Source organism: Perca fluviatilis, chromosome 12 (genome assembly GCF_010015445.1).
Source record: "Perca fluviatilis chromosome 12, GENO_Pfluv_1.0, whole genome shotgun sequence".
Taxonomy (NCBI): domain Eukaryota; kingdom Metazoa; phylum Chordata; class Actinopteri; order Perciformes; family Percidae; genus Perca; species Perca fluviatilis.
The window spans coordinates 13,594,851-13,618,222 of record NC_053123.1 but is presented as its reverse complement, the minus strand read 5'-3'; the positions used below and the strand labels follow the sequence as shown (position 1 = coordinate 13,618,222).

Sequence of the window (23,372 nt, the reverse complement as noted above, 5' to 3'; positions counted from 1 at the left end):
AAATTACACTCAAAACAGTAGGAGGTAGTGTTTCTTATAAGAGTTTATATCTAAACTGGAAAGTAAGACAATCTCTCAAAAACTTGTTTTCCTTTAAATCATGGATTGGGAGGATGGAGCTGACACTCACCGTGACACAGCTTCCACCAGGAGTGTGCTGAGCATTTTCCAGGGAACCCACCTTGGCTTGGGCTTTGTCTTTGAAGTCCAACTTCACAGTCTCTATACGCACGTTACCGCCCCCTGAGGAGAAGCAAAGGAAGTGTAAAAACTGTACAGACAACTGACATGAAAATCGACTAAGGTTCACATAGTGGTAGCAACTGAATAGAGGTGTCAAGTCAAGGTGGTGGGAGGTTTGCTTGTACAAAATCCTGGTCTGTTGAAACAGATCTCATTGGGAAAGTGACGTGTAATGTTGTACTGAAAGAGCTTGCATGCTATGCAAGCCCTCAGTGAATAAAGGTTATAAAATGGACAGACAGAAAGGACCAGCAGATGGGGCTGCAGCCCCATCTGCGAGGAGAGATGGGGGCTTCCACACCTCACAACAAAACAGCGAGGCCTCTGGAAACCTGTCTGCACAAACTGTCATTCAGAATCCCTGCTGGTCACGTTCCGAAATCTTTTCAGTACTGTATTAAAAATAGGTCTGCAGTATTACTGGTCAACAGTAATTTTATTGCTTCCAACAGTACTGACTTCAAAGGCCAGTTCGGCCAAATGAAACCCTCTCTGTTCCCCACACACTCACACGCTCAGGTTAGAGACACACAGGGAGGCCAGCAGGAATCACAACACCTCCCACTACGGCGCCTGTGGACGGATCCATCCAGCTGTCAATGTAGTTTACTGCTTGCTTCAACAGATCAGAGCCAGACCTTCATCTGACTGGAGTGGTATTTCAGGAGTTTAAAATTAGATTGCACTTTATTGCCAGTTAAAAAACAGCCACAGTGCATGTTCAAGTGCAAGTCTTACACCATACCCTTGGGACTTCTTGCTCCCATTTTCAGGGGATTTAATAATGACGTCCGATCCACAGGCATTTGCAAATTTGACTTCTTTACCACTTTTGTCGAGGGAAGACTTGCTAGCCACTGCTACTACAGTACTTGTAGCTTTTGGCGGGCTTGCTTAAGCTAGCAGGAAGAGGCAGGGTTAGCTGACCTTTCAACATGCTGGGCCGATGTGTTTTTTTAAGAAGTTGATCAGGTACTCTATGGATTCCATTTACACCTGGCCGAGATCCTATCACAATGCTGATCAAATTACATTCCGATCAAAATGCGCTTTGGATGCTTTTACCTTGCATTACCATGGGTTTTTCCTTATTCAGATGTTATATTTAAATATAGATTTCATGTTAATGCTAGGTGCAAATGGGGTCCTTGAGTGGAATTTAATGTAATAGTACCAGGCAAAGTGGGATTGGATGCCAAGCTCACAATGGCTATCCTATTGTGCTTCTCGCTAAGGATTCGCTGCTCCTCACAGAAATAGAACGGGAGCCAGCTCATGACACATATGGGTTTTTCTATCCTGACACACATTCAGACCTGGGAGATACCCGGTACCTCGCTTCACTTAGACCTAAGCAGTGCTTAAGAGTGCTGTACTTTCTCTTTATAAATTCATATCTCAAGGTAAGAGATTGCACCGACTGTTACCTGGCCGATGATGGATGTTGTCTAGAGATCCACACTTGGAGGTCACGTGGCTCAAGTCAATCTTCTTGTTCTGTATCATCACCTGGAAGAAGCAAAGTCAGGAAAAGACAAGTTCAGAGCTTACAGTTCACAGTGAGGTTATGAACTCCCACTGACCTCAAATAATGCTTACACAGAAGATCCAAATAGTAGCTTCTCTTTTCTGAATTATAGAGAAAGGATGTAATGTATCTGATACGCACTAAACTGCAGCTGCTGTTTGAAGAAAATAATTGTGTATCAACTGAAAATTAAAGGCTGCCGTTAACACAGCGATATCTAATTGCATGTTATTATTTAAAAAAAAAACACAAGCATGAGAGCACAAGAGCAGAATACCAGTGACTGTTAAATAACAGTCCTTGCGTTCTGCTGTGCACAAAACTGCTGGTGTCTGTTAAACCAACCAAACCAAGATTGAAAACAAGCTATGTGTTGTAACTGTGTCTTGAGCTAAAAATGTTTTGGCACATTCCGAAAACCTGTCAAATATACATCATAATACTGAGGAAGAATGTAAAGTAGGAAAGCATAGTTGAAAGTGGAGATAAGGATATGCAGTTATGTGACACACCCTGAGGATCTGAAGAGAAAACCACAGAGAGATATGTAAGGAGTGCAGCAATGAGACAGCAAAAGAAGTGGCGCTATACAGCTTTAGACACAATGAACGGGAAGAGATACACCACATCCTGAGATGAATCACTGGGACACGCCTGTGGTCAGCAATCATTATGCCAAGTCACCGATTTAGTTGATATGACTTTTGTAACCAATGATTTTTCCATTCATTTTTGTCTGCTTTCTTATATACTGTATCCTAAGAGGGGGGAAAAAACGACAGGAAAAATGAGACGATGATGAACAGCGCAGGTCGTGAGCCACGTTACAAACCACAACACCATGAGCACAAAGTACACTATGCGCCATAGCCTGTTCATCTACCAGGAGTACCTTACACATGCATAACACAAGCAAAGATATGCAGCATGAGTTTAAACAGACAGAGGTGAGATGTGGTTTGTGTCAGCGTGGGTGAACATCAGGCTGCAGATTGGCTCATCCTTTCAGCGAATGTATCTTTATGAAATCTATCAACTGTACTGTTGGAATCTTTCTGCATGATTTATGTAAAAAAAAAAACTATCCTAGTAATAGTTTTGGTACTACAGGCTGACAGGATGGGAATGGTCCAATCAGAGTATCAAGTGCATATGTAACAACAAATATAGGCCTACATTATAAAATCTTACCGAATTTGCTTCAGCTGCACTTGGTATTTTTGCACCTTGTCAGTTCTAATAAGAAGTACCTAGAGCTTAAATAATATGTATATTATTATAATATCAGTGGTGTAATATGATATCCAACTTCCATCTTTTTGAGTTATTCAAGAGAACTGATGAAACGTTTAGATGAGAAACCTCTAGTCGAAAATAGACTTGACCTAGATAAATGAAATAAATCTATATAAAGTTTTTTTATTAAATTAGAAAACACCAACTGTGTTAATGGCTTTCCTAATGCTAATTTGGGGCCTTAATTTTGTGAACCAAGACACATGGTGCAAACAGAGTTCACTGTGCACAGTGCACTCACAAATGTGAGACCCCAACCAAAATATAGTTTTTTATTGTGCCAAATGTTACAGCCTTTGCCTGTAGAAATCTGTATGTTACACTCCCAATTGACAGGTAACTGTCTGAAACACAGTACTATGCTATTCCATCTCCAACATTGTTCTGTTCATTAAGCTGTGGGGATCCACTCAATTGACTGACCCATTCAACAACTCAGCCACAAACCCTGTGGCCTTGGCCTTCCCTTGTTACTTGCCCCATGTTTTCCCCATGTAAAAAGCTGCAATTACTTGCAATAGTGCAGCTAGGTTTTAAAGTGAGCAGTACACTTTTGTGTCATGAATCACACATTGTGGAGGATAATTAGACAGCTGAGATTATTTTACTTTTAGTTTTGGTTGATGAAGTTTGGTAGTTGCTAAAATCTGTAAATAAGTTTAAAAAGTGTGTTCTGTTTATTTGTCATTTAAATTTTGGCTCCATCCGCTGGCTAAAACATGCCATCAACGTCAGATGTCTATTTTAGTTGAATTAATGATAATGTACATTTTTATGCGTAATGATACACGATTTGGAATGGCAAAACCTCTTGGAAGGAAGAAGATACATGTCTCTATTGCCCCAGAAACCCAGAGTTTCCAGATGCAAATAAAAAGAGGTTTGATGAGAATAGACTATCCTGATGGAAGTGATGTAAAGTCAAGAAAGACCTTTTAATTGTCTTATTGCTATCATCAACCTGCACAACCGAATGTGAATTACTCAGTGCTTCATGCAGTGTGCAGTTATGGATGAGAGATGTCGGCAAGAGTCTCTTTTTATGCATTTAGATTGTCTACTTTCTGAGTAAAGTATAATCAAAATAAAACATGCAAGCAAAAACATGAATAAAAGTGTTTGTGTGAGTTTTTTTAAGGCTTTAACAGTGTGCCTTCACCAATCATAGTAAATATAATATCACAGGTAGAACGCTGCAACAGTCCTGAATGTTAACATTTAGGACTGAGGCATGCAACCTCTGACATGTATAGCAAATGTAAGTCGCTTTGGATAAAAGCATCAGCTAAATGACATGTAATGTAATGTAATCAAGTGCTGGAGGAGGAGCCATTCATGTCCTCGCAGGACACAAACCACAACTGGGGAATGTTGTGTTGATCAAGAGCAGTGAGCTGCCTTAATGAGTGAGTGACTTAACAATAAACTGTAAAGCGAGGTGAAAAAGGAAAATGAAACACTGAAAAAACACGACACAACAGAGAAATAACACCGACATGAACACTGAGACGATGGACTTGCGGCCCAAGACTCACGTTTCCACCTCTTGCCGAGTAGCCCCACCTGTCCAAGGACCCACACCTAGACTGAACATGGCTATAGTCCAGCTTAACATTGGGGATGAGAACCTGCAAGGGCGGAGGTGAGGAATGAGGTGGGAGAAGCTATATAAAATATTCTGGTATAGACATCTGAGTTTGTTTGACTGTAATGCACTGGAGATTCTTGGGGGGACGGTGCCCCGTAATATTAAGCCTGGACCCCCCTCTGACCCCCCTAACTGTGCCAAATATTTTCGATCTCAGTTTGAGTGAAGATATTGGTATCATATGAAACTAGACAAACCTAATGCATGACATGCTAGCTTGTCGGGAATAGAGCTAAATAACCAAAGTTAGGCTAAATTTAAGAAAAAACTGGCATGGCAATTTTCAAATGTCCTCATTATAAATGTCCTCACCTCAAGATATCTACATGGAAATGGGTTCTATGGGTACCAACGTGTCTCCCTTTTACAGACAGACCCACTTTATGCTAATCCTATGCAGTTTGGAGCAAAAACCATGCAGTTCTTTGCAAACAGCATACATGTGTTATTTTTGCCTATTCTAAAAAATTGTGTATTTTAATATATCTGCATGCATACTGGGGTCCCTAAACAGTCATACAGCATACATTGGGTATGACTGGAAAGCTGAGACTTGTGGATTCAATTAGCCAAATTGTATTCATGTGTGATGATGTTAGTCCCTATAGTACCCATTTCATTGTAGTGACCATATTTTGAAACTTGACCCCACTGTATAAAATTAACTGTTGGGACCTCTAGGATAATCACAGCCCTGAACCTGTATAACCACAAACTAAAGACCTAGGGAATTCAGAGGATGTACATATATCCTTGGTATATTGACAATAGAAGAATTTCTGAGCAGTTTCCAGAACAAAAGTGCTCACCATCCAATCGCAGAAAAATACAATTCTTGCAGAAATTTTCAAAGTCAACATTTTTTTGATACAAAATCACAGCATGCAGCTTTCTGTGGTGTTCCTCAAGGTCGTAATGTGGTATTTCTGAGAGATTTTTGACGATATTTATAAATTCTTGAGTGGTCAGAAATGGTTATATTTGGCACCAAGTCTGTGTCTGTGTAACAAATGGTATCAACCCAAAAATTCCTGCAACAACTTAAGAGACAAAAGAACATGAGAATGGCGATCATATGCTTCCATCATAATCTTTTAAGCCTAAACTAAAACACAATGTTTATTACAGATTTATTACTAGAAAAAATTGACATAGTGCTGCGCTGCATCTCAAATTAATCTTTAGGTTCCCAGCTTTCAGATGATGTAAACCACTTCTATGTGGCATATACTGTTGACCTGCTACCTCCCCCTAAAGACAAGATAGATCCTTCTCACAAGCCAACATGAGTTTTTACCCTTCGTGTTAGCCTGGTTTATGTACCAAACCTGGCCTTAGTTTCTGGCTACGTCTGGTGACTCCTTAAGAGGATCCTCTTTACTTTAGTCCCATCTAAAGAGATCAACATTACTGTACATCCGTTAAAACACTTAATGCAACAAAAGGTTCTTTCCAGTTTCTTGCCAAAACTATTTAGTGTGCCTTTCAGCTACAGGGAGATTTGTAGGTAGTAAATGGTCGTGGGTGCAGAATATCATGAAGTTTCAAAAATATAGCGGCAATTTATTTGTTTTGACACAGACTTTGAATCCATAAAGGAATGCAAAAACTTCTAGAAATCTTGACATCACATAGTGTGTCACAAGATGAGACAACTCCACAAGAACTGCCAGTATTTCCTTTATGATTTTGCACTATTTTCATTCAGACTCAAGTAGATGAAAAATAAAAGCAGTGAAAACTAAACCACCAGTTTAATGTGCAAGGATGATAAAATGTGTGTGCTGCGATGATAAATGGCTCTCTATGACTGCAAGGAGAGAAAGCAGGAGTGATATGCAGACACAGCAGAGTTGGTACAGTACATCACACTAACAAATACATTTTACCCAGCAGCACAGTAAAAGCAATGGGAACAACACTGGGTAGGAGAAAGACTTACATACATACTCTTTCAACGCATTTTTGCGGAAAAAGCTCTAAAGATGTCTCAAGGAGAGGAGAGACCATGAGGAGATACACTTAAGCGTACCAAAGCAATACTGTAACACCCAGTATAAGAATATACTGTATAAAACCAAAAGTATAGAATCTGAGTACAGATATACCTCTTAAATATGTAGGTATATATGACGTAGTAGACTACACGTGAAAAAATAAGAAGAGGACGCTTCAATTTTGAATGAGGTTGTTCAGCAGGAAAGGTTTGTTGGTGGTTAACGGATCATGCATTCATTTCCCAATTAGCACATTGTTTACTGTTGTTGCCTTACCTTGAGCGAGACACATAGTGAACAATTTGTATTTGTATTGCCCTTCTGGTCTTAAGGAAGAGGACAAAGGTTGGTATGTGATAATAGTAGGCTATGCAATCCTGAATGTGGGAGTGAGTAAAACTATAGAAATTAAAAAGGAAGCTGTACATTTTCCAGAGAAACACTCATTTCTTTATGATGATTAATAAAGGGTGTTGTTCCTAATTAAAATATAGATGCTTAAGCCCTTTCTTTCTTTTGACTACAACCTGTCCACAGTGCAGGACTGTAAATGAACAATGACAACAGAAGATTCACAGATTTATATATCCCATGCAGCATCATCAGACCCATAAAACCTCACATTGAAGTTATGTTAGGGTTAAGGTGAGGGTTAGCTGCCTGGAAGGCAACGTTGGAGGCTTAAAACACCATCGAGCCCACCGTGCACACAGCGTCTGTCTCCATAAAGGAGAGAAGACGGCTGGCGAAATTCACAAGTTCACGAAAGGTTGGTATCTATCTCGTAAACACCTTTACACAATCAAACATTAAAAAGCGCTATAAAAATATTTTATATTCTGAATACAATGTTGTCAGTGTGTTAATGCTGGAGTCCCGACCCGACCCGCTTTAGAAAGTTAACTAGTCGCAAGTTTGCGGTAAAACGCAGTTGGGTTGTCGAGGTCAAAACACTATATAGCAGCTGTGAATCAAATAAACGTATTATAAATAATGTTATGTCATTTTTCACTCTTACACTGAATGTTTGCTGCTTCAATCCAGATGAGTATTGAAAAGTATTTTCCACGACTGAAAAAGGCACGTGTTGAGGATGAGGACCAGCCTGAACCGGAGGTATCAGTCTGACACCGAGCTGAACAGTCCGACCAGTGTAATTAGTTATGTTATTAATTTGTTTACAATATTTTCAGGATTCAACCACTGAAAGATGGGGTCAGGGAGAGAGATAGATTTCTTTAGGCATTGAAGTAGGAGAGGAGGACAGTATCTAACAGCGTGTCCTCTCCCCCCATTACCCCCCATCCCCCGGTGATACGGGGCAACACCCCCCTGCCACAAATTGCTTTCTAATCTGTGGGAAACACTGTTGCTGTGAGTTGTGGGAAAGACTTCATGCTAAATCCTTTATTCCCTTGATGGCATTGAGAAGAAATAAGGGAAGCAGGCAGGTCAAACCAAATTTAATTTGGGTGACGTCCAGAATCCAACATTCTACGTGAAGAAAATGATCACCAGCGAAAATCAGAGCCATTACCAGGGAAGGCAAAAGCTAGAATTTTGACGCATTTGACAGTGCTACATCAGCTACTAGTCTCTGGGAACAACTACAATAGCTGGTAGTGAAAACTAAGTACCAAACACAAGAAAAGACACAATATGCAGAGTATTAAAGGCTTATATGGGAAACTAATCAAAGAAAAATGATGGCAGTGATTTTATGTGGGTAATATTTCCTTCTTATTTAGCCCCATTCAATGGGAAGTCAAGCCACAGTTGTTGATGGGGATGGTAGGACATAATAAAGTGACTTGCTCAGGGACATTTGAGCATGACAGGCATTTGCCAGCATATGGTTTTGGTCATCTGGCTCTTCTCCAAACATGCGGCCACCTTGGTGCCAGTTGGGTTATTTTGGGTTTTATGGCACTGCTCTCACAGCAAGAAGGTGGCTTAAAGCAGAAGCTGTCAGACCAGTTGCTATGTTTTTATTGGCTGCTCATATGAGTACCATATAATGCTTAATAGAATAATTGTGAAGCTAAGATTTAAAACTGACTTTGCTTAACCCCACACAAAGTGTGAAAAGGGAGACAATGAATTACATATAAGGTTCAAGGGTGAGAATCAAAATGCCGTGGAAAAATAGGGAGTGCGGGTAAAAGACAAACTAAGGTACTACTAAATGATACTAGACCATCAAGCTATCCATGTACACAGATTTGCACAGCACATCAAAAAGAACCTTGTTGCATGTCACTTATGTGGACTTGGAATAAAAATATACAGTAGGAACAAACTAGAATTAAATTATGGTCTTCACAGTTCTCCTCCATCTACTGTAATGATCAAGAGAGGGGAAAACAATTGGTCACGACAGAAGGGTACATACATTGCCTCCACGGGGAGAGTGCTTCAGATTATCCTTGGAGCTGCATTTTGCACTCTGCAAGTCCAGCTTCTTGTTTAAAATATGAATCTAGAGAAATAGAGAGATAGCATGGGCCTCTTACATGGTGGATGGGAATGAATGCTTGTCATAACACCACAGGGAAGAGAGTCTATAGATTATACTGAAATACAATGTAATAAAACAGGTTTCATGTAGATAAATGGCATGCCCTTTACTGTTGCCGGTTTGAGTTTTGATAGAAATGAAAGAATGTCTTTAAAAAGTTATCAAAACTTAACATTGGTGCGAGGCAGTCTCGTGCTAAACCCTGCAGCATATGTTTTAATTGTTTTAGTTTTCTCACCAACTTTAGTGTCCCACGAGCCAGTGGAACAGACAATCTATCATTCACAGTGGTTATTGCTGTGTTCTCATCATGGTTAAGCTAATAAACAGGCCAGAAGCTTTGTGCATTCCTTTAAATGTGAAAATGACTGTGCCTGGAGTGTGGCACTCAAATAAATTGAGAATTCTACTAGTTCAAATATAATCAAATAATTTAATTATAATAAATGAATACATTGACATGATGCATTCATAAACTCAGTTTGAAAATATGGAATTGCAAAATTACATACTTTTACAAATCTTTATTTACTTTACCGTCTGACAATTTGTTTCCTGCCTAAACATTTTCTATTAAATAAGCGCTTTATTTAAAAAACGGGCCCCTCGAATCTAAAGATGTAGGCACCTACTGTAACAATTGAATTAAGTTGAACCTACAGAGCAGGAGCTCTGATTGGCTTGATCATGAACCCTGCCTACAACAGCTGTCCAAACAGCTCCTGCTGCTGCTCTGTGGGTTGGACTTCATTTAAATATTCAAAAATCCAATATCAATTAATCGTGTAAAAGAAAAAGTTAACAGAATTATTAATTGGTAAAATAAACAATGTCAATAAATGTTAGCTTTTTTGCTTTGACTTTATTAATTTCTTATTAAAATGCAAATGTAATCAATCAAGAATATTCTCTTCAATGTATTAACTGCAATACCGTAATTAATTAGAATAAAACACTGTAAAAGTTTTCAATTATTTCAGTGGCACACTCTTTATCAGGCTTTACATAGTCTGGATCAACAGAAGTATATTTCCAGGATAATTGCCTGACACGGGCCGGATGCTGTGATTGTAAATATTTACAAAAAATATGTTTACGGCATTTACCCTCTAGCTGGGATGTTTTGGGCCTGATTGGTGGGGATTGCTATGGACGTTGCTACACACGGCGATACACTGGTAAGAGCAAATTACATTTAACCATGTATCTAGCTAATTTATATAGCTCACGTTACTGTATTGTGTGAACAGTTAACTTCATTTTATAAATTAATTTAATAAATAAATAAAATATGTATTTGGCCAGAGCTATCTCCACAGCGCTGTGGAGATAGGTCTGCAATGCAAGACTAGGCTCTATAAAACACATGGTGCCATTATTAACAGTGCTGAGGTGTACCAGCAGGTCTCGGGTCCAGGTCACACTGTGTGCCGCTGACAGGCACAGAGTAACGGAGATGAGGCGCAGCACTGACTTCCAGATCCAAGAGGCCCTGTGTTTGGCCTCTGCTGGCATATTTTGGTCCTTGTGCTTCTATGAGGACAATCATTGAACAGGTCAGTGGCCGGGGCAGATGCCTATTATTGGCTGGGGGAGGCTCACTACAGCTGCTTGGATATTGGAACTACTTGGACCATGGAGCTGCTAGGAACTACTAGAGATCAGGAGAGGAGTATATTGCTGTCATGTGAACTGTTTTCTGGGTGACTAAAATACTGCATAGTCTACTATGGCTGAAGAGGATTCAACCATCCCTAAGATAATCAAAACCCGCAAGAATACTGAAAACCTAATTGGAATTGAGCTTAAAACCTGACTTAATTTCTTAGTTCTGACATTGTGGAAATAGGAGCTTACTGCACGACAACAGCAATATGCTACAGAAGGGTAATTCAGGAAGATATCAGTCACAGGGGGGAAGAAGACAGACAAGTGGGTTGGGAAGAGGACCACAGTAGAACCAACTTGGTTATTCTCAATTTTCTAACTGTGTGCAGGAAGTTAAAGATGATCTTAGAGGTGGCTTTTGTATTCCATTTCACTATACACTTTTAAATATTCTGCTGTTCGAGGAAGAAGGTGAGCAAAGGACAGCAGGGAATGAAATGACCACTCTGCCATCTTTACACACCTTATTCAGTGGCAACAGTGATAACGTTTACATGCACATAATATTCCATTTTTTTTTGCCCTTATTCCCGAAAAAGACAACCGGTGTCTGACCATGCGAACACAGTGTCGCTCTTTCAGTCCACCTTCTTGAAAATGTCAGGGTAGCATTGTTTGTGCATATCCAAAAACCTGTTGATATTGAAGTATTTCATAATGTTTAAAAGTATAGCTGTGTTTCTCCTTCCTTTCTTTTGGGCATGCATCTCTACCGCAGCCTTGCAAACTGTTGGCTGGTTGGTTTGTGTACCACAACTAGAACAACGCTCAGAGCTGACAGTAAGCCGTAAACAGGCAAGAGGCCGTAAACTGCTGTAAAAACCCTGATTGAGACGCATATTCCGAATGCGCTGTATTAATGTCCAAAAAATACGTCTTAAACATGAATAATACCGACATATCCCAAGTCTTAATCGGAAAATGCTATTTCCGGAAAAATGCCTTGTTTGGAATATCCAAATAGAATATGCTGTTTACATGACCTGTATCAAATTCGGAATATTGTCATATTCGGAATAATAGTGGAATAATAGTGTGAATGTAAACGTACTCACTGTATAAACCTCTACATGAACTACTCATCTCTGTTAACAACAGCAGATAGTTTAGATAGTTTTAAAAAGACTGCATGAACCTTAAAGCAGCATCACTTTGAAGTTTAGCTTGGCTTGGTAACACTTATAGCCTGGTTGACACCAGACCCTTCTAACTGAAAGTGGTTCTGGGAAAGGTTCACTGACAGTTCATTTGCGCTCAAATGCCTCGGAGCGCGTTGGATAGTCCAACGATCTGGGTGACGCTGTGCTTCAGTAGCCGTCATGTTGAATGTAAACAAAAAGCTGCTCGCTGTTGCTGCGCTATCGTCGTGGTGTAAAGCCCGCCTCAACGCTGCGCGGTTGCGATTGGTGCCTCGATTTTCGGGACATTGGAAATTTTTGAATGGGCTCTTCGCCAGACTGACTTGCAGAGCAAATCTCAAATTTGCTGGAAGTTCGTCAGGGTTTACCCAGGTTATAACACTTAGGGACTTTGGAGCTAAAATGGTCAAATTGTATTATTGGTAAATGTGATCCCACATTAATAATGTCTTGAGGAGGATCCTCTGTTTATATTTTCTGCTATTATACTGGTATAAAGCACAGGGGTCCAGTAGTGACAGAAAAGGGACGAGATTAACAATGACTGGGTATAATAATATAATAAATCTATGTAGAATGAACCAAAATAATGTATACATAATATATTGTTTTCAAATGCCAGAACTCTTTTGTTGTATTTCTATTATTGTCCTCACATTCAGTAGTTATTCACCCCTTTCTGAGGTGCTTTAGTTAAATCCACAAACAAATAGATGCCTTGGGGTTTTTCTAGACACTGCTTTCTGAATCTCATAAAACATACATATGCCTTTAGACACCTTGAGTCCTCTCGTCAAAAGACCATAAAGCCATTGCCTTAAGAGGCAGATTAAAGTTTAACTTTGTGTTATGCAGCTTGTGGCCAAAGAGAAGCTGGGGAATCACTTGCTCTGCCCAGACAGTCACGTCTATGTTTAGAAGAAAGCTGCTATTACTGCTTTGTGTCTAACAGGAGACACCTACTGCCACCTAGGGGTGACACACATGTGCGCACACACACACACACACACACACACACACACGCACACACGCACGCACGCACGCACGCACACCATAAGAAATAAATTAATAAATGACTGTGTATCTAATGAGGAGGTAACCTTCTTACAGGACACACTGCGTTACACTGTGCGTTACAAGCACACACAAACCTTATTCTCCTATCTATCTATCTATCTATCTATCTATCTATCTATCTATCTATCTATCTATCTATCTATCTATCTATCTATCTATCTCTGTATATATATATATATATATATATATATATATACACACACTGAAACTCCACTCAGGCCGTTTCTCCTGCAGATGACAGGCAGGCATTTGGAACATGATCCCTCCCTATTTTGTGGCTGGCTGCACAGAGCAGTGCAGAGACCTGGTAAGTCATAAAGATGTCAGCCAAACACTTAGAATCCTAATCAGGTCATCAGGGGAGGCTTGTAAGAGCTGATGGCTACAGACACACTGCTGTTTTCATCACTGTTCTTCCTGTTGCAGCGCTGACTTTGTGTTTCAGACTGGAACACGATATTGTCAAACTGTAGGGTATACACTCCCAAACACCCTGCTAATGCAGATTCTATGAAGCAATAGAAAACACGACTTGAAATGCAGATTTATGTTAGCTGAAGTGCAGTCCTATGTTCCCAGAGCTGGGGGAAAAACTGAAGGGACAAATACTGCTCACAACTCCAACAATCGCCGAGAAGTCAAAGTCAGGTCACATTTTTTTGTTTATTAAAATTCGGGTCCTCAGATTGTATCATGAGTACACATTTGACTCGATTTATCATAGAGGCCTGATTTTTACTTGAGATCTTGTCAACGGAAAAAGTGTGGAGAAATCATTCTTAAAAACAATCTCCATCTCAGCTTTTATCCATGTTATTGATCCATGGATGGCAATACAGCCAGAGAACTGAGGCACATTGGTACATTTGGGTGTTTAATCAGAATCATGTTAAATCTGCTTTAAGCAATATTTGACCATTGAAAGGCAGACGGAGTCTATACAAACCTCACAGCAACAGAACCTTGATATACTATAACTGCCTATGGTTAACTTGTTCTCAAACAACTGCTTACTTCTGTACACATCCATCAGAAACAGAGTAACATGGACAGCCCTTTATAGATCTTATCTATAGCCATTTGACAAATCTTTGGTTAAATCATTTCTGCTGAGTGATGGTATTATTTATATCAATGTCAATATCAAATATCAAAAGCAAAATGTAATTCCCATATATCCATGTTCATATCCATCCAAGTTATTAAGGCCTGGGAATCTTGGTATTTCTTTCTGTAAAAGTTAAGAAAAATTTGCAAAAGTTTATATATTTTTTATAAGTTCAATCAACACACATTCTGTCTTTAATAAATGGTTTGAGAAAATATTTTTTTCTCTCTTCCACTACAGATCATTCTTTCAGCAGGATGATTTAGGGACTAACAGTGGAAAGAGGTAGCAAAGAGACTAAAAGACAGTGTGGAGGGGTAGGAGAGAAGGGCCATGGGAAATAACCATAAGGCCAAAGAAAAAGCCAGAAGATGTTAGACAAAAATGTCATGGTTGTGGTTTTCTGTTATAGTTTATCCTGTTTTATTGTATTAATTTATTCCCCGGTTTCTGGTTGTTTTCTGTCTCCTGTGTTCTCTGTTGCATGTTACCCTGTTTTCATCGTTGTGTATGATTATGCGTGTGTGTGTGTGAGTGTGTGAGTGTGTGTGTGTGTGTGTGAGAGTGATATTTTTGGTCTTTTGTTTTTCTCATCTTTTTGGAACTCCTTTTGCCAGTTTTAATTTTATTATCTTATTTGCCTGCCTGCTATCCTCAGGTCTCCCTTTGTTGTTTTCCGTGTTCTTTATTAAATCCTCAAACGTTGCACTGCCGCCTCGTCTCTGCATTTTTGGGTCCGCCATTCATCGCTCCATAACAAAAACACATACCAGGACATTTAAAGCTGGCCTCAGTGCATTCCAATGGTATATATTTTACAGATTTTTTTTTTTTATACATAGATACATGGTAAGGTTGTTGTCGGTTTCTTTTATTGCCACTTAACCCTGTGCTGTTGCTTTATGGTTCACAGTTTCTTTGTATTCAGTTGATTGTCTACATTTATATGGAGAGAAGGGGGTACTGATAAAGTTTTTTCATTTCTGTATGTTACATGAACTAACAAAAATAGACTTCTCGAAGACAATAACCATCTCTGAGATCACTAGTAAAACAAAGACACATAGGAAAAACAAAAAAATACAAGCAACAAGTAGAAACAGAAATGCAACATTGCAGAGGTGAATGAAATAAGCAAGTAGCTAGAAACTACAGGTTTTGGAGGAGGTAAGGGAGAAGAGTATCACCTGTCCTCCTTTGGGCTGGTACTTGATATTCTCTGTGGAGCCAATCTTGGACCTGACGTTCTTGAAGTCAGGTAGTGGCTGGTTGATGATGCGGAGCTGCTTGGGCGTGGTTGCAGGTGACTTGGGTGGGGTGCGGACCACTGCCACCTTCCTTTCCTGGGAAATCAAGCTGAGGGAGCGTGGGGTCCCAGGGGTCCTTGAGGACGCTGAGTAGCTGGGAGGGGTTCCTGGGGTGATGGCTGTGGAGCCAGAGGTGCGAGGGGTGGAGTGGCCACTGCGAGCCGAACGGGAGCGCACTGATTCTGTAATTGGTGGGGAGGAATATATGTTTTATAAACTATTGGAAATATCGGTAATGTCACTGTCTCGAATGGGAAATCAGAGTTAAAGAGTCCATCGTTACTTCAACAGATGCTGAGATTTTAGGCTTTTAAAAGTCACTTCTCAGACCACCAGATATACAGTATTTCATGACACTGAAACACAAACTATTTTATCCATATACACTGAATTACTAGTTAATTAAGTTGTGCTTATACAATTTAATGTAATCCAATACAGCGATCATAGTGACAGAAGTATAAATAATCCCACCGACCTGTCATGCTAGGGGCTCGTCCTGTCCTATGCTCTGCCCTCATCTCTGTGCGAAACGCTAAAGGAGGCAAAAGAGAAAATGTTTCAGATTTAGTAAGGGGGTAATGGGGGGGATGGGGGGGATGGGCGCGAATAAATAAAGAAGAAATTTACATTCAGGGGTCCTTGGATGTCCAATTCCAAATTCATTCTCCTTTATCTGTGCTAAAGGCAAGTGTAAATAGAACACAACAACACTTTCGCATATAGCTACATAGAGATGGTGAAAGAGTACTCAAGAGAGAGGAGAATACAGCACACAGTGTCTTATTTAATGCTAAAAAAAAAACTGTTCTACTATTTTCTGGTAGAGTAGTAGATACCCGCACAAAACCAAGGAATGTGTTTTAGCTTCTCAGAAAGACAGATGAAACAAACTCATTGAGTTAATAAAAGCTAGTTGAACAAAGAGGATGGGCAGGATTTGAGCTCTCTTCAGTGAAATTCAAGAAATCAATTATCAGCATTGGTACAGTATTTGCTTAATATTGGTATTCAATTTGCTGTGGCTCATACTGGCGGCTGATACATCTTGCTGATGGTTTTACCAAATACTGATACTTTGTGAAGTAAGTTGATTAGAGCAGCTGCAGCTTACATGTGGCTCTGCGAGGAGCCGTGGAGCCAGAGCTGGTGATGGAGGTGGAGCTCTCCTCTTGGTCATGGTATGCACGGCGACTCAGAATGGAGGCATGCCGCGGCACAGAGGACCCCTTTTCAGGGCTCCATGACCCACCATCCTGTTGGGAAACAGACACCAGAGACAAGAAGTAGATCCTTAGGCCAGTAAGGCTGTGTATTTTTACAACAGGTTTAGGTGGGAATTAAAAAAAATATATATATAGATGTTTTTATGTTCTTTTTGGAACCTCTGCAGCACCAGTACCACTCTACCATTTACCTACCTTGGCTATGAGTCTCTGTAATACTGGGAAGCCTTGAGGCTCTGCTGAGGATGGGCGAGGTCTATCTAATGAGGCAGCCCCTCTGGATGTGGAGGTGGGGATCTTTGTTAGTGGCAAACGATGGGCATGGCACTGAGATGGTACAACGATGACGCCCGGTGGGTGAGTAGCATGGGACCAAAATACCGGACACAGGATGACAAAAGAGTGGTGAAAATAACATGCATTATCAAGATCTCATGTATCCTTTGTGTGATGAGGGATGAGGTATTAGCATCAGATCTTGTGTGTTTAAATGTTATACAAGCCCATCACAACATCCATTCGTGCACATTCATTGTGAACATGTCGGTTAAGAAATATATGACATCAAAATGCCAAACAAAAAACAAGAATTTGAAGAATATTGTTTATCATGCTCACACAAGATTTCATGTTACACTGCAGACCATGGTAACATGGATGAACTAGAAAACGTCTGTAAATCAAAAGTAACAAATGTGGACTCAGAGTGACAGAACACACTTAAAGTATGCTGTAATGACATGACATTTAAGGAAAGCAGAAACTGTGTTATTTTAGACACCATAACTGTCATTACCATGGTGGAGGAGTAAAATGGAGTCACGACCACAGCCGTTGGAGAAATGTCACAGGATAACTCTACACCCACTCAGTAAAGAAATGCTCTAAATGGATCTGCCTTGTCCTACTTGGGCAAAAACCCATTAAACAACGCAACAATACGTATAATATAATAATTTTACAAAAAAGCAAACACAATCAACGTAACCATTTTTTAAAATAAAATACAAAGGAAAACAAATAGTGGTGTTAATACAGAAATGCAATGCACTGTTATTCATGCAGGGATTAGGGCTTAGATAGACCGAGGGAAGACAGCAATCGCTTAAGCAGTATGTAATGTGTTTATCTAAATAGATGATTAGGTTGCTCTGGAAGTCACAAGAGAAAATATGTAACAGCTTTTTAATAAGTCTCAATTCTAATGATAATTATTCTGCCTAATTAATGTGGTGTTTATTGTTTCAGAGTCTGCATTAAAGATGCATGAGGCAACTTGTGCATTAGTTTCATATTAAGAGCAAGAGGTAAAGATTTGAAATCTGTTTTGACTTTATAATGCATTAACTGCATACTGTAATAATTGCATAGCGTGCTCATGTTTACCAACATTTCTGTTCTAAAGCTTTTTATACCAAAGGACAACAAAAAGATGAGTGACAGCAGATATACTTTTGGAGAGTCCAGTTTTTAGGAGACGAAACAATCAGTAACTGCTGTTTAGGAAAACCTTTTGTTTTCTATCTTCAGTTTCAGTTTGTCCTGACTGACATTTATTTAATTGCCCTAGTGCAAACCTACTTGGTAATCCAGGCTGTCTGCCAGTAAAGCTTCGATATGGCATTTCTCGGAGTGATTTCTGAGCCAGAGGTCATGCTATTGTTATGGCTGATGGAGTGTACTCACCGATGCTCTGTCGCGAGACTGTTTGGCAACACTGAGAGGCTGACGACTGTCTGGTAGCGCCTCTGAGAGAGAGACAGAAACAAAATTACAGGAATATTAGAACACACATACATGTTTTGACCTTCATACACTTAAGGGGAAGTAATAAGATCCTTTCAAATGTCCATCTTTGAAGTATTATCATCATATTTTGTATCCCTGTGAGCATATTTGGTTCTCATAAATACAGACGTAGAAATAAAACTTTGTGTTCCCAAACCTGGCATGGTGAGCTATATGACACATCGCATGTTCTGTGGGAGCGGGTTGCTTCCCCTCTTGACTGCTCTGTTCTGCAAAGATTTGGCAAGATATCACACAGAATGGGGGATTTTGTGTTATGTAAGGCGACCCTGGAAAATAATCTAATTGGGGCAGTGCAGCAGTATATTGAGCTTTCATCATCAGTGACACAGAATTCAGCCCGTCAGGGGAAAATGAAGTGCAAACTGCCCCTGGGACAGAGTCTTTATGGTATCCGCTCTATAGAACAAAACCATGGATTACTAGTTGCCTGGCAACCATAGGTTGAAAAAAGCTAAGTGGGTATGTAATTGTTAAAGACCAGAGAGGTCAGGAACATTTTATAGGTTTTTCAAACCTAATAGACAACCTTTAAATCATACGGATAAAGCTTCAGACCACCAACAGCTCACCGAGAACATAAAAACAGATGGCTGGAAATGGAAACAGCAAAGAAGAAGCTGAAAAGCTTACTTTTGCTGACATTGCTGTAGTGATGTAGAAGTGTGGAAAGTGTTCACCGAATACTGAAATCACAAACTTAAAAAAAAAAAAAAAATGCTTTCAGCTTTGTGCTAAGGTGCTCTTAAAAGAACAAAGAGAGGATGTGCACAAAAACAAATGAAGGCAACTGAAACATGTATGGCAGTCAATTTTTATTGTGATCAAAAACAAAACACACATGACAAAAGCAAACCATGGTAACCAACAAAACAAAATGGATGCCAAAACCAAATTGAAGCCAACAGTGGAGGTAAGTTGCGGTGGGAATTGATGGCTGCTCCAGCAGAGAGCAGCAGTTGTGTGACAGACCAAGGCAATGTGTCACCTGTGGGTCTCCTTCTAGGACAGGAGTGGTGCTGGGTGGGGCGGGTCTGGCGGACGGCTGGTTTCATTAAACTCCTCTTGGATGGGGAGTGACTCTGAATCTCCATTTTTTTGGTAAGCTCGGCCTTCCTTATGACAGCTACAAGAGGAAACAGGGCCATTGACAAAAGCAGAGACACAACAAAAAGCAGAGACAGACACTGAACCATGTTGAAATATGGAGTGCTGTAGGATACCTCTTTTTAGTTGTCGCATTTGTTTAACTACTAAAAATAGCTGACTCAAATGAATGTGTCAGTGAGTTATTATGAGACTGCACATTGTTTTGACACAAACAGTTGTATAGGTAAGCAATAAATCACAAGACGCTGTTTTCAGTGAATTAGAACAGCAGAGAGCCCAATTTAGACACATGATAAAGTCAAGCCAGTGCTTTAAATGGCTTTACCAAACAGACAGGACAAGGAGTGTATAATAATATCCATTCTATTGCAAGCACTACAGTTTTGGAGTAGTGAGTAAGATATATGGTTAGTGAAAACCTATAACTACAACATTTAAAAGTAACTACTACTTTGACAAAGAACAGTTTGACAGTTCAAAAGGAAAACAAAATGATGAGGACCTTTTTTCTTCTTGGTTTCCTCTCTGGGGATGTAGACAGGTTCTTTGCGGAAAGGTTTGCGTTCTGGTGTGGAGATTCTGCCTTTAGCCCGCCCTCCCTTGGCCTTTGGTTTGACCGGCTTTTCCTGGCTCTCCATCTTCTTCTTTTGTGTTTGCTTGGTCTGGACCACAGCAGGCTTTTTGACTGGGCTGGACATTTTGGGCAAAGGCTCAATCTGTTCAGTCGCCATACTCTTATCGTCATCTGCAAGTGTTGCAAAGCAGGCCACGAAAAATACAAGACAGTATTAATGTGTTTATTTGAAGAAGAAGAGGCAAGAAAGGGGAACAAAAGCAATATGAAGGAACAAACCATTAAAGAGATCTCACCTTGTGTGTCAACCCAGGAGCTGTCCAAGATGGAGTCATCCATTGTGGTTTCATCTCTATCGTAGCTCTCTGTCGGTCCTTCGGTTTCTACGGTTTGCGCCTCCTTCTCAGGGGAGGCGGGGGTCTCAGGAACATCTACCACCTCCTCTAGACTTGCAGCCTCCATGTCTGCTTCTTGGGCCAACTCCACAGACTCCTCCTCTTCCTCCTCTTCCTCGTTCTGTGCGGCGACACCGAGGGCTTCAGCCTCAGGTGGACCGGAGAAACGAACGCTGTGTCCCGGCTCCTCTGCTTCATCAATGGTCTGGACCACAGTGATAAAATCGTCTTCAACTGTCACCACTGATTCGATGGCAGCGCGAGTCTCTGGGATCTCCTTCACCACTGCTGCTCCCGCCCCTGCTTTCTCTAACACATCTTCCTCACCTTCCTCTTGCCCCCTTTTAGCCTCCACAGGGGTTTCAGCTTCTTTCTCCCAAGGCTTCATGGTTGTTTTTTCTTCAGGCTTGTCTACAACCTTTTTGTCCATCTCAGCCACTTTCTCTTCCTTCTCTTTCAATTCCTTTTCTATCTTCTCTTTCTCTTCCTTCTCTTTCAATTCCTTTTCTATCTTCTCTTTCTCTTCCTTCTCTTTCAATTCCTTTTCTAGCTTCTCTTTCTCTTCCTTCTCTTTCATTTCCTTTTCTGTCTTCTCTTTCTCTTCCTTCTCTTTCAATTCCTTTTCTATCTTCTCTTCCTTCTCTTTCAATTCCTTTTCTATCTTCTCTTTCTCTTCCTTCTCTTTCAATTCCTTTTCTATCTTCTCTTTCTCTTCCTTCTCTTTCAATTCCTTTTCTATCTTCTCTTTCTCTTCCTTCTCTTTCAATTCTTTTTCAATCTTCTCTTTCTCCTCCTTCTCTTTTAGTTCCTTCTCCATCTTTTCTTTCTCTTCCTTTGCTTTCAACTCTTTCTCTATTCTCTCTTTTTCCTCTCTCTCCTCTTTCTCTTTCCTTTCTCTCTCCTCTTGCTCCATCTTTTCCCTCTCTTCTTGTTTCTTCTCTCTTTCTTCTTTCTCCTTCCTCTCTCTCTCCTCTTTCTCCTTTACTTTCATCTCATGCTCTTCCCGTTCTTTCTCCTTCCTTTCTTTTTCTTCCCTAAGTAGTCGCTCTGCCTCTTCTTTCTCTTTCTTTTCCCTTTCTTCTGTCTCTTTCATTTCCTTTTCTTTCTTTTCTGCCTCTTCCCTGATTTTCCTCTCTGCCTCTTCTTTCTCTTGTTTCAGTTTCTTCTCGGCTGCTTCCTTCTCTTGCTCTTCCCTCATCTTTCTTTCTGATTCTTCTTTCTCTTTGCTTATTCCTACCACTGGTGAAACTGTTCTTTTGGGGGAACCATACACTTCTCTTTCTTTAAGCTTTGAAGGTGAGAGCACTGGAGACAGCAGCTTGTCATCATCGATGTTGCTCTCCACAGACGAAGTAGGTGAAGTTTTGACAGGCCTGGCAATCCGGTCCTTGGCCATGCCGGTCAGCTGGTACACATCTTCGGCATCCACTTCCTCATACGCCTCCTGGTGGACCAGCTTCACTTTCTCCCTAAGCTCCTGCAGTTCTCTTTCCTCCTCCATACTGAGAGGCCTGTCCTCCATCTCCAATTTGCGGATCTGCCGCTCGTAGTCGGCAATCTCGGTTTCTGACACTGAGCCTTCGCCACTGGCTTGTCGTTCAGTCTCACTCACGGACCTCCCGCCTTCTTCTAGAGTCACAGTGACCGTTGGCGTCACAAAGAACTCACTTGGCTGAGCAGGTGGCATCTCACTTATAGATATTTTCGACTGTTCATCTACAACCTCCTTGCCCTTTTCTTCACCAGAATCTTTTCTTTCTACTTGCTTCTGGTCTATCTCTTCAGTGGCATCAGCAACTCCTGATGGCTGGCTCTTGTCCTCCACAGATGTGTCTCTGACTGCTAACTTTCTAGCTTGCTCAGCCACTTTCTCCTGCAGGACAGAGTGGGTGAAGACCTGTGCAGAAATGTTTGTAGGGCTCAACACATCTGCAGGTGATGGCATGGGTCCTGAATATTCACTGAACACACAATAGCCCATCTCTTCCAGCTGGCTGTCACTCTTTGTGGCCCCGGGACTTAGTTCCCCTGAAACTAGGCTAGCAAGTGGGTCATCGGCGAATGCTGGGAAATCGGCCTGAATTGACTTTCTCCGGCTGATTTCTGGGTCAGTGTTTTCTGACGCCAGTCTGGAACGGGTACCAGCAAGGTCCAGCATCTCAGGCAAGTCTTGCGCCATTACTGTACCATTTTTATAGGCACTCTTAAGGTGCTGTGGTGATTCTGGCGACTCCAGTTCAGGGCTGGGCTTTGAAAGTGGCTCAGTGGTCCGTGGAGGAGATGAGGAATCTGAAGTGATGGAAGCTGCAGTCTCCAGGATCAGGGGGGGCAAGGATGGAGGCTTATCCATGGAGGGTGTAGTGACCGGGAGATAGTCTGCTGACTCATCTAGACTTCCACTAGTGTATGACATGATATCTGTGGCCAGTGGGGAGAAGTTTCTAGGTTTGCCTTGGCCACTCGGATCCATTGCTCCAATGGTGATGTTAAGTGAGTAGCTCCTCTGCTCTAAGGCCAATTTACCCGGGGAAAGCCTGCATTCATTACTCCTGTCAGGAACTGTGAACACTTTAGTGTCTGCTGCTTTACTTTCTTTAGTATCCGGTTTATCCTGAGCTTCAGCAAGTGTGCTGTAGCTGATTTCCTGAGGCCTGGCATCAACTTTACTCTTCTCTTCACCAGATCGGCTCAGTTCGTAATAACCCTCACCCTTACATTGGGGAGCTTCA

The 23,372-nt window shown here is 40.9% G+C and overlaps 1 protein-coding gene across 15 annotated transcripts in view; it reads right to left on the bottom strand.

The window, feature by feature from the left end:
• Nucleotides 1–23,372, bottom strand: part of map2 (microtubule-associated protein 2) — a 107,386-nt gene that overhangs the window by 2,277 nt on the left and 81,737 nt on the right. For 2 of the 15 annotated variants that reach the window (XM_039819145.1, XM_039819147.1), the window contains 10 exons: nucleotides 18,442–18,503; nucleotides 16,951–17,082; nucleotides 16,644–16,785; nucleotides 16,008–16,064; nucleotides 15,410–15,711; nucleotides 10,629–10,763; nucleotides 9,105–9,191; nucleotides 4,603–4,695; nucleotides 1,671–1,752; nucleotides 131–243 (listed from right to left, as the gene is read on the bottom strand). In XM_039819145.1, the coding sequence (XP_039675079.1) occupies nucleotides 131–243; nucleotides 1,671–1,752; nucleotides 4,603–4,695; nucleotides 9,105–9,191; nucleotides 10,629–10,763; nucleotides 15,410–15,711; nucleotides 16,008–16,064; nucleotides 16,644–16,785; nucleotides 16,951–17,082; nucleotides 18,442–18,503 (1,205 nt within the window). Of the gene's footprint in view, nucleotides 1–130; nucleotides 244–1,670; nucleotides 1,753–4,602; nucleotides 4,696–9,104; nucleotides 9,192–10,628; nucleotides 10,764–15,409; nucleotides 15,712–16,007; nucleotides 16,065–16,643; nucleotides 16,786–16,950; nucleotides 17,083–18,441; nucleotides 18,504–18,700; nucleotides 19,264–19,552; nucleotides 19,693–20,176; nucleotides 20,420–20,544; nucleotides 21,201–23,372 lie in introns of those variants that run through there. The other 13 variants (XM_039819136.1, XM_039819146.1, XM_039819137.1 and 10 more) reach the window with 13 other exon arrangements.